We start from the raw sequence: 12,136 nt of genomic DNA on the forward strand, positions 1-12,136 counted from the left end.
TTTATTCTTTAATATTTCATCATACTATTTTGGTCCTGCATCTTTTTAATTTTTGCGATTACAGTTATTTTTTTGTTGGAGTTCACTACTCTCGCCAGTGCAAATGAACTCTAGCTAACAAAAGGAATGAAATCACGAGAATTAAAGAAATGCAGGCCCAAAATACTGTCATAGAAAGTTAAAGGACGAAAATGCTTAATAGCCTAAATTACGAATCCAAAATTACATTTAATCCATTTTATAATCTACATAAATTTCCCATCAAACTTTAGATTGATGAAATGAACAAAAAAGAATGAAAGAGAAAATTTTAATAGGAAAAAGAAAGGACAAGTAGAATATTTATAATAAGACACACTACACATTGAATACAACGAAATATTTTGTTGATGAATCGTACAATACCTTAACCACAATATAGCTTGCTAGCTAGAGACGCGATACAAACAACAATCGAAAATTCAAATACATTATTGTTGATTCCCGGAGGACGCAGAACACAAACAACCTAATCCTTAGCAACAAACTAAATGATGAGTTGCAGATACATATATCCATTTAATCAAATGGCAATGGGATCCATAAAGACAGCAGCAATTTCTCTTGCTAAATTTTCAGGATTTGCATACGCATCTCGCCCGTTCCTGTAATTGACCTCGGCTGCACGTGCATAGTTAAGAAGTTGCTCCATCATGTCCTTAGACACTGGGGAAATTTCAGTTGACCACTCTGTATTGAAATCCTTCCACGCATTCTCAAATAGTTCCTTGAACTTGTCCACGGTTTCTTCTTTTGATACACCATATTGCTTCACATAGCAATCCACTGCCGTCGGTATATTTCCACCCCTGCTCTCGCGCTTTTGCAAGAAAAACCAAAAAATTGATTATATCATAGCCAATATAGTCATTGGTAGCATAAAAATGAAATGGCACTACACCCAAAGTTATCAAGTTATTACCCGTGATCAATATTTTTGTTGTCACTCTTTATGCGTATAATCTTTTATACGCAATTCTTGTGGTACAAACCAAAATTTCTTGTCATTCATTAATTTTTTAGTGTATAATATGTATTTAGAGCTTCTTACTTCGTCACTGCCGATATCATCCGCATGTCGACAAATCCTGGTGGATGCTATAAGAGCTTTGTTAGGTTCACTCATCAGCCAATCAATGGATTCTTTGGCGGCAGATTTTAATCCTGGGATACCCACGGTGAGGAAGACATAGATGCAGCTCGTGACGACAGTATTAGCAATATACTCTTCGTATGTAGGCATCTGTCCTCCCAAGAACCACTGCGTATGTCTGTTGTAAGCCTTAGCAATTTGTTTCACCTTCATATGAACAACATGTTTAATTACATCGTAAGGCAGTAAAAAACAATTAAGAAAGAGCGGACGAGACAGATAAATATACGCTCAATAAGATAAATTAGGATGGATCGGTAAGAATTTGTCCTTACTGCTTCTATGGCGTAAGGCACTGCAAATAATTTTCCTTGTTTGGCTGCTTCAACTTCGTAGTCCTCGTATAGATTTAGAATAAACTTATATATAATTTTCATGTAATCTGGAAGTCGATCAAGTTCATCGATATCCCACCTGCAAGAATCACATTAATTTTTACTCAAATTCATCTTTAATTACAAGATGAAAGTATTACTATTAGTATTATTTTTTCAATCAAGGACAAGTAAATGATTCTAATGATTATATTAAATAAGTATATATATTATACTTTTCCAAGATCTCGGTGAAAAGGTCAGCTTCTTCAACTGTAGCATAGTTATCATATGTATCATCCATTATTGTAAGCATCGCCACACTTTTAGTAATTGCTATTCGGGCATAAGAGTGTTGAGGCTGGAAATGGAAAGTCGTGCCCCAGAAAAAGCCCTCCACCAGTCTGTCTCTCGCATAAGGTAGTTTTGACACCAAATCTAGCTCGTTCCACCACCTTTAAAATGTAAAAAGAAAAGACAAGTCAATATGTTGATTTACCCTAGCTATTACACGTTCAATAATACATGGATGTAATAATAAGTGTATTGCGTACCTGGAAAGATCATGGAGCTCTTTCTTATATATATTTTGCAAATAATTGAAATCCAGCTTGGCTAGTTTTAGAAGTATTTCATTCTTCGATTGGTTCCTCTCATAAAAGAAATGTCATGGCGGGCTTCCAATCTTGGAACGCCTCTATAAACCGGTTGCTCTAGAGCTCTCTTCACTTGGCATTGAAGTTGGGGCTCTAATTCTTGCACCATACGATTTAGGTGATGGGTTGTGAAGGCGACTGCATCTTCTAATATGTCTTCGCCATGAACCCTCACGTTGGACGCTTCGTACAAGCTTAACAGGCCCTTAGCATCACCAGTGAGGGTTTCTTCAAATTTGCCGCCGTCGTCCTTAAACTTGTTGAAAACATCTGGTTGACGATCAAATACGTCACATTAAAATCGTATAAGTTGTTTCATTTCTCATAAAATTAGTATGGCCTAAATGAACAATGGCCTGCTAGAAAAAGCCCTTGTCACGATGTGTCACTTCATAACTGCATTTCAAAACTTGATGTACTTAGCCCCTTTAAAGTTTCTTTCGAGCATGGTATTAATGTGTTAACCCCTATGTTAACTTCAAATCGATGCATCAGATAATATCATTATATATATAATATATTGTGTGCTTATAATAATAAGACGAGTAAAAAAAGATTGATTCGATATAAATAACCACATATACATTGCAAATGAAGTGAGAAAAGGAACGTACCGCAAGAGACAGAATAGCGATGTTGCCTTAGCAGACGAAATTGAAGCGCAGTAGCGAACAAGTCATAGTTGTCTTGGTCCTTATCTTGAGACTGGAAAAAGAAGATTTCTCGAAGTTGATCTTCAATCTCTTGCTCAAAATGATATCCCACTCCTAAACGCTCAAGTGTGTCAATTAATATTAGTTTCTCAATTGTTGTACTTCCTTTCGTCATCAGCATGCTTCTTGCTTGTTGCTTTAGTTCTTGAATTGCTTCAGCATACTTTTTTTGTACCTACAAAAAAGCCAATCATCGTTTACCAACACATGGGATGCATAAAGTTTCATAAAAAAATTATCTAATTCAAGAAAATCATGCTATAAAATCGACATGTTAAATGCATGGATCGATTGCATTTAATTTTACCCTGTACAATAGACCCCCTAAACAAATAGAAGAGCTACGTACACAAACCTTATCGTCCAAGGAAAACGAAGTGAAGGCATCACCCCACATGCTCGGGGTGTAACTCGTAATGGGTGGGCGGCCATCCTTGGGGAGATTTGGAAGGCTTTCATCAAAACAGGTCGCAGCGGGAGCCATTTTGATATGCAGCTGATAATCAAAGCCTATCTCTCAATCTCTAATGTTGTAATCTCTGTCTGTATATTTCTTGACATGTATCAATCACTAATTCACTTATTTATAGGTATCATGTCATCAACTTTACTATATTTTAACTGATACCTTAATAAATTTAATGCTAATTAGCACGTTTCAACTTTAAGTACTACTATATATATATACCAGAGCATGCCAAGGAAAGATTCTCAATCTGGTGCATTAATGGCACTTCAATTCTGACTATGGGATTATTTATTTCTGGCAGGAGAGCATATGCAGACATGGCGATGAAGACGACAATGCAGAAATAAAAAATGTTCATCATAAAGATGGAATTGGAGAAAGAAAAGACGCGATACAAGAATCGATTATCTCCATATTACTCCGCATTAACCATGCGTCTTTATTTCCAAAATAATTTGAATTGAGAGGAAAAGTTTGAAATTGATTTTTCCATAACGATTTGAATTAGCACTTTTGTTTCTAATGAAATTGGGTTGAATATATATATTTTTGCATTATTGCCATCAATTATAAAATCGAAATCAAAATAGAAATTTTTTGTGTTTTGAATAAAATGGCAGTCAAACATGCTTTTATATAGATAAATTCCCACATAATTTTTTCTCTAAAAGTGGATTGACTGTCTGTTTTAACGGTCAATCTAATAGAGGGTACTCAGGCGGATAAAAACTAAAAACTTAGGTCACCAAATTTTACGACTTGAACACTTGTGGTACTATAAACTTAAAAATATATATATATATATACTTTGGATACAAAATAATGAAATTATCCTGAAAAATATATGATTAAAATTCATTAAAGTTAAATGATAATGTTAAGCTAAATAATATTACTGATCGGATAGTATAAAATCCTGTTAAATTTGAATTTATTTATTGAAAATAATATATTGTAAACAGAAATTTAATTTTTGATTTAAAGTAGATGCGAATTCTAACTAATAAGATTCTTTTTAATAATTAAAAAGTTCAATTACATGATGTCGAACTTGTTTTGTTGGACCAGATCCGGGTCGAAATCTGTACGTCCTCCTTGGTCGGGTGAACAGGTCCTGCAATCGGTTCGAGGACGCTACCTCTCCCAAACTAATGTAAGGGCCCTTAAAAAAGAGAAATACATCGTTAGGCTTGCTGGGGCAGCCCCAACTAAGACCCTCCGATACTTAATCCAATCGTATCAATGTAGTGAAAGCAAGTCACTGGCGAGCATGAGCGACCAAAGAGTAAAGTGCAGTAGAAAAGGTCATCCATTAATTCACTGACTATGGAGTATTTAGAGTGTAAGACTGAGAGTCTTATTGGTCAAATAGGCATCTTACGCGTGTCCCGGGTTGCCAGGTTCGGGTTGCTAGACCTGACTCGGATCATGACCAGACCCGATAAGTCTTCCCCATAAAACTGTGATCTTGAATGTTTTCAGGAACAAAATAGTCTTTTCCATAGAATATTAGGGTTTTCGCCATCGTGACCTTAGTATTAGATTTAATCACTACACTAAAATATGATTGATTTTAATTTCTTTAATCGTTGTAGTTGTCCTTTTGCAGGAAATTCAGAGCTGCAAATTAAATAACCAATATGTGTTTCCGTTAGTTAGAAAAAACCAACATGTGAAATTCGAATTCTCAATTTTTTATTCCATTAATTTAATGAATGAGTAATATATTGTCCAGCTGTTCTATTGATCAATTTTTTATTCCAATTCCAAATCAACAATGCCGAGCTTTTGCATTAAATGATAATTATCCCTAACTGCCACCTACTGTACATGTAATCAGCAACAGAAGAGAGTTCTTCTACAATAATAAAAAAGTAAAACACGCGTCTTCATTCTTGCATGCATGTTTATTTCTTTATGTTGGATTTCAATATTAGGGAGTTTTAGTGATGGTTTTAGGTAACTTCTGCAAACGTACACTCCTTAATCAGCTTGTAAGCATGTAGAATTACAGACACGGCGGGGATGATCCCGGCAATGCTCTTCCAACGTTTAAAGCTGCAAAACAATTGTGTGTGTTGGTTCCTGTTTCAAACGCAGCCACACGTATTGATACGTCTCAACAGTGATCTGAGTTCACACAACATTGATCTGAGTCCCATGGAAAAAGAAACAAAGTAGTGATTTGAGTCCGAATTAAATGAAATCTTTAGGTCTGGGTGAATAGTAATTCACTTCTGAATATTGTAAATGAGCAAATTACCCTCCTATTAAAAAAACATATAATAATTTATCCCCTATACTTTTTAAAATGACGTCGCTTACCTCTCTTTATGTGCTTGCAAATTTAATATTTTAGCTCAAGCTCGAGCTCAAGTTGGCACCGTTTGGGTACAAAAAACTCAAGCCCAATACGGAAAATTATAAAATTGAGTAATCAGAAAAAAACCAAAAAGTAGTCGAACTTTTGTGGCTTTCAGATTTAATTATTCTATAAAATTACAATATGAGATATCAATAAATAATTGTAATATATGATAAATTTTGAAAAGAACTTGATGTAATATTGAATATGTAGTTGAATGTATAAAAAATTTATAAAAATAAAAATATCATAAAATCGTTTTAAATTTGATTCCTTCAATTTTTAAAATGGTCTAGGTCATTGCAAATAAGGTTTCTCAGGTTTTCCTGAAAATCTGTTGTTACGATGTATTTTGATTTCGTTTCCAAAAATTTTGCTTTTATGTCCAAAAATATTGCGAAGGAATTTATTGGTGCTTCTCGGCAACCTTGATAAAAGTTGTTCTGAAAATCCATCCTCAACAGGATGTTTCTTTTGTAGTGTTTGGTAAGGTTTCAATGCATTTTCGTTGTCGTAATTTAGGCTATTTTGACCTTTTTGTCCTTTAACTTTCTCAGTAGTATTTTGGTCGTATGTATTTTTAATCGTTGTTATTTTTGCCTTTTTTTTTTTTTTTTTGCCATAGCTCATCATTCTGATTAGGAAATACATGTGTTTCTCACGTGGCATTTTAAAATATGGGCGATTGTTCCTGTTCGCCCATTTCCGCCATCATTTTTATTCTTTAATATTTCATCATACTATTTTGGTCCTGCATCTTTTTAATTTTTGCGATTACAGTTATTTTTTTGTTGGAGTTCACTACTCTCGCCAGTGCAAATGAACTCTAGCTAACAAAAGGAATGAAATCACGAGAATTAAAGAAATGCAGGCCCAAAATACTGTCATAGAAAGTTAAAGGACGAAAATGCTTAATAGCCTAAATTACGAATCCAAAATTACATTTAATCCATTTTATAATCTACATAAATTTCCCATCAAACTTTAGATTGATGAAAGGAACAAAAAAGAATGAAAGAGAAAATTTTAATAGGAAAAAGAAAGGACAATTTAGAATATTTATAATAAGACACACTACACATTGAATACAACGAAATATTTTGTTGATGAATCGTACAATACCTTAACCACAATATAGCTTGCTAGCTAGAGACGCGATACAAACAACAATCGAAAATTCAAATACATTATTGTTGATTCCCGGAGGACGCAGAACACAAACAACCTAATCCTTAGCAACGAACTAAATGATGAGTTGCAGATACATATATCCATTTAATCAAATGGCAATGGGATCCATAAAGACAGCAGCAATTTCTCTTGCTAAATTTTCAGGATTTGCATACGCATCTCGCCCGTTCCTGTAATTGACCTCGGCTGCACGTGCATAGTTAAGAAGTTGCTCCATCATGTCCTTAGACACTGGGGAAATTTCAGTTGACCACTCTGTATTGAAATCCTTCCACGCATTCTCAAATAGTTCCTTGAACTTGTCCACGGTTTCTTCTTTTGATACACCATATTGCTTCACATAGCAATCCACTGCCGTCGGTATATTTCCACCCCTGCTCTCGCGCTTTTGCAAGAAAAACCAAAAAATTGATTATATCATAGCCAATATAGTCATTGGTAGCATAAAAATGAAATGGCACTACACCCAAAGTTATCAAGTTATTACCCGTGATCAATATTTTTGTTGTCACTCTTTATGCGTATAATCTTTTATACGCAATTCTTGTGGTACAAACCAAAATTTCTTGTCATTCATTAATTTTTTAGTGTATAATATGTATTTAGAGCTTCTTACTTCATCACTGCCGATATCATCCGCATGTCGACAAATCCTGATGGATGCTATAAGAGCTTTGTTAGGTTCACTCATCAGCCAATCAATGGATTCTTTGGAGGCAGATTTTAATCCTGGGATACCCACGGTGAGGAAGACATAGATGCAGCTCGTGACGACAGTATTAGCAATATACTCTTCGTATGTAGGCATCTGTCCTCCCAAGAACCACTGCGTATGTCTGTTGTAAGCCTTAGCAATTTGTTTCACCTTCATATGAACAACATGTTTAATTACATCGTAAGGCAGTAAAAAACAATTAAGAAAGAGCGGACGAGACAGATAAATATACGCTCAATAAGATAAATTAGGATGGATCGGTAAGAATTTGTCCTTACTGCTTCTATGGCGTAAGGCACTGCAAATAATTTTCCTTGTTTGGCTGCTTCAACTTCGTAGTCCTCGTATAGATTTAGAATAAACTTATATATAATTTTCATGTAATCTGGAAGTCGATCAAGTTCATCGATATCCCACCTGCAAGAATCACATTAATTTTTACTCAAATTCATCTTTAATTACAAGATGAAAGTATTACTATTAGTATTATTTTTTCAATCAAGGACAAGTAAATGATTCTAATGATTATATTAAATAAGTATATATATTATACTTTTCCAAGATCTCGGTGAAAAGGTCAGCTTCTTCAACTGTAGCATAGTTATCATATGTATCATCCATTATTGTAAGCATCGCCACACTTTTAGTAATTGCTATTCGGGCATAAGAGTGTTGAGGCTGGAAATGGAAAGTCGTGCCCCAGAAAAAGCCCTCCACCAGTCTGTCTCTCGCATAAGGTAGTTTTGACACCAAATCTAGCTCGTTCCACCACCTTTAAAATGTAAAAAGAAAAGACAAGTCAATATGTTGATTTACCCTAGCTATTACACGTTCAATAATACATGGATGTAATAATAAGTGTATTGCGTACCTGGAAAGATCATGGAGCTCTTTCTTATATATATTTTGCAAATAATTGAAATCCAGCTTGGCTAGTTTTAGAAGTATTTCATTCTTCGATTGGTTCCTCTCATAAAAGGAAATGTAATGGCGGGCTTCCAATCTTGGAACGCCTCTATAAACCGGTTGCTCTAGAGCTCTCTTCACTTGGCATTGAAGTTGGGGCTCTAATTCTTGCACCATACGATTTAGGTGATGGGTTGTGAAGGCGACTGCATCTTCTAATATGTCTTCGCCATGAACCCTCACGTTGGACGCTTCGTACAAGCTTAACAGGCCCTTAGCATCACCAGTGAGGGTTTCTTCAAATTTGCCGCCGTCGTCCTTAAACTTGTTGAAAACATCTGGTTGACGATCAAATACGTCACGTTAAAATCGTATAAGTTGTTTCATTTCTCATAAAATTAGTATGGCCTAAATGAACAAAAGCCTGCTAGAAAAAGCCCTTGTCACGATGTGTCACTTCATAACTGCATTTCAAAACTTGATGTACTTAGCCGCTTTAAAGTTTCTTTCGAGCATGGTATTAATGTGTTAACCCCTATGTTAACTTCAAATCGATGCATCAGATAATATCATTATATATATAATATATTGTGTGCGTATAATAATAAGACGAGTAAAAAAAGATTGATTCGATATAAATAACCACATATACATTGCAAATGAAGTGAGAAAAGGAACGTACCGCAAGAGACAGAATAGCGATGTTGCCTTAGCAGACGAAATTGAAGCGCAGTAGCGAACAAGTCATAGTTGTCTTGGTCCTTATCTTGAGACTGGAAAAAGAAGATTTCTCGAAGTTGATCTTCAATCTCTTGCTCAAAATGATATCCCACTCCTAAACGCTCAAGTGTGTCAATTAATATTAGTTTCTCAATTGTTGTACTTCCTTTCGTCATCAGCATGCTTCTTGCTTGTTGCTTTAGTTCTTGAATTGCTTCAGCATACTTTTTTTGTACCTACAAAAAAGCCAATCATCGTTTACCAACACATGGGATGCATAAAGTTTCATAAAAAAATTATCTAATTCAAGAAAATCATGCTATAAAATCGACATGTTAAATGCATGGATCGATTGCATTTAATTTTACCCTGTACAATAGACCCCCTAAACAAATAGAAGAGCTACGTACACAAACCTTATCGTCCAAGGAAAACGAAGTGAAGGCATCACCCCACATGCTCGGGGTGTAACTCGTAATGGGTGGGCGGCCATCCTTGGGGAGATTTGGAAGGCTTTCATCAAAACAGGTCGCAGCGGGAGCCATTTTGATATGCAGCTGATAATCAAAGCCTATCTCTCAATCTCTAATGTTGTAATCTCTGTCTGTATATTTCTTGACATGTATCAATCACTAATTCACTTATTTATAGGTATCATGTCATCAACTTTACTATATTTTAACTGATACCTTAATAAATTTAATGCTAATTAGCACGTTTCAACTTTAAGTACTACTATATATATATACCAGAGCATGCCAAGGAAAGATTCTCAATCTGGTGCATTAATGGCACTTCAATTCTGACTATGGGATTATTTATTTCTGGCAGGAGAGCATATGCAGACATGGCGATGAAGACGACAATGCAGAAATAAAAAATGTTCATCATAAAGATGGAATTGGAGAAAGAAAAGACGCGATACAAGAATCGATTATCTCCATATTACTCCGCATTAACCATGCGTCTTTATTTCCAAAATAATTTGAATTGAGAGGAAAAGTTTGAAATTGATTTTTCCATAACGATTTGAATTAGCACTTTTGTTTCTAATGAAATTGGGTTGAATATATATATTTTTGCATTATTGCCATCAATTATAAAATCGAAATCAAAATAGAAATTTTTTGTGTTTTGAATAAAATGGCAGTCAAACATGCTTTTATATAGATAAATTCCCACATAATTTTTTCTCTAAAAGTGGATTGACTGTCTGTTTTAACGGTCAATCTAATGGAGGGTACTCAGGCGGATGAAAACTAAAAACTTAGGTCACCAAATTTTACGACTTGAACACTTGTGGTACTAAAACTGAAATATATATATATATATATATATATACTTTGGATACAAAATAATGAAATTATCCTGAAAAATATATGATTAAAATTCATTAAAGTTAAATGATAATGTTAAGCTAAATAATATTACTGATCGGATAGTATAAAATCCTGTTAAATTTGAATTTATTTATTGAAAATAATATATTGTAAACAGAAATTTAATTTTTGATTTAAAGTAGATGAGAATTCTAACTAATAAGATTCTTTTTAATAATTAAAAAGTTCAATTACATGATGTCGAACTTGTTTTGTTGGACCAGATCCGGGTCGAAATCTGTACGTCCTCCTTGGTCGGGTGAACAGGTCCTGCAATCGATTCGAGGACGCTACCTCTCCCAAACTAATGTAAGGGCCCTTAAAAAAGAGAAATACATCGTTAGGCTTGCTGGGGCAGCCCCAACTAAGACCCTCCGATACTTAATCCAATCGTATCAATGTAGTGAAAGCAAGTCACTGGCGAGCATGAGCGACCAAAGAGTAAAGTGCAGTAGAAAAGGTCATCCATTAATTCACTGACTATGGAGTATTTAGAGTGTAAGACTGAGAGTCTTATTGGTCAAATAGGCATCTTACGCGTGTCCCGGGTTGCCAGGTTCAGGTTGCTAGACCTGACTCGGATCATGACCAGACCCGATAAGTCTTCCCCATAAAACTGTGATCTTGAATGTTTTCAGGAACAAAATAGTCTTTTCCATAGAATATTAGGGTTTTCGCCATCGTGACCTTAGTATTAGACTTAATCACTACACTAAAATATGATTGATTTTAATTTCTTTAATCGTTGTAGTTGTCCTTTTGCAGGAAATTCAGAGCTGCAAATTAAATAACCAATATGTGTTTCCGTTAGTTAGAAAAAACCAACATGTGAAATTCGATTCTCAATTTTTTATTCCATTAATTTAATGAATGAGTAATATATTGTCCAGCTGTTCTATTGATCAATTTTTTATTCCAATTCCAAATCAACAATGCCGAGCTTTTGCATTAAATGATAATTATCCCTAACTGCCACCTACTGTACATGTAATCAGCAACAGAAGAGAGTTCTTCTACAATAATAAAAAAGTAAAACACGCGTCTTCATTCTTGCATGCATGTTTATTTCTTTATGTTGGATTTCAATATTAGGGAGTTTTAGTGATGGTTTTAGGTAAGTTCTGCAAACGTACACTCCTTAATCAGCTTGTAAGCATGTAGAATTACAGACACGGCGGGGATGATCCCGGCAATGCTCTTCCAACGTTTAAAGCTGCAAAATAATTGTGTGTGTTGGTTCCTGTTTCAAACGCAGCCACACGTATTGATACGTCTCAACAGTGATCTGAGTTCACACAACATTGATCTGAGTCCCATGGAAAAAGAAACAAAGTAGTGATTTGAGTCCGAATTAAATGAAATCTTTAGGTCTGGGTGAATAGTAATTCACTTCTGAATATTGTAAATGAGCAAATTACCCTCCTATTAAAAAACATATAATAATTTATCCCCTATACTTTTTAAAATGACGTCGCTTACCTCTCTTTATGTGCTTGCAAATTTAATATTTTAGCTC

The 12,136-nt window shown here is 34.8% G+C and overlaps 2 protein-coding genes across 2 annotated transcripts; both read right to left on the reverse strand.

Moving 5' to 3' along the window:
- Nucleotides 1-341: 341 nt before the first annotated feature.
- LOC148787943 (gamma-cadinene synthase-like) lies at nt 342-3,441 on the reverse strand. Its single transcript, XM_088881442.1, has 6 exons — nt 3,231-3,441; nt 2,777-3,050; nt 2,171-2,432; nt 1,720-1,961; nt 1,091-1,422; nt 342-859 (listed from the first exon to the last, which is right to left on the reverse strand). The coding sequence occupies exons 1-6, from the start codon at nt 3,357-3,359 to the stop codon at nt 563-565; spliced, it is 1,536 nt and encodes a 511-aa protein (XP_088737568.1). The 5' UTR covers nt 3,360-3,441; the 3' UTR covers nt 342-562.
- A 3,326-nt stretch (nt 3,442-6,767) lies between these two features.
- Nucleotides 6,768-9,868, reverse strand: LOC148787944 (gamma-cadinene synthase-like). The gene is made up of 7 exons (XM_088881216.1): nt 9,658-9,868; nt 9,204-9,477; nt 8,487-8,859; nt 8,169-8,387; nt 7,894-8,032; nt 7,517-7,765; nt 6,768-7,285 (listed from the first exon to the last, which is right to left on the reverse strand). The coding sequence occupies exons 1-7, from the start codon at nt 9,784-9,786 to the stop codon at nt 6,989-6,991; spliced, it is 1,680 nt and encodes a 559-aa protein (XP_088737342.1). The 5' UTR covers nt 9,787-9,868; the 3' UTR covers nt 6,768-6,988.
- Between the last annotated feature and the right edge of the window lie 2,268 nt (nt 9,869-12,136).

Source organism: Sesamum indicum, linkage group LG6, assembly GCF_026168435.1.
Source record: "Sesamum indicum cultivar Baizhima isolate 11 linkage group LG6, ASM2616843v1, whole genome shotgun sequence".
NCBI classification, from domain to species: domain Eukaryota; kingdom Viridiplantae; phylum Streptophyta; class Magnoliopsida; order Lamiales; family Pedaliaceae; genus Sesamum; species Sesamum indicum.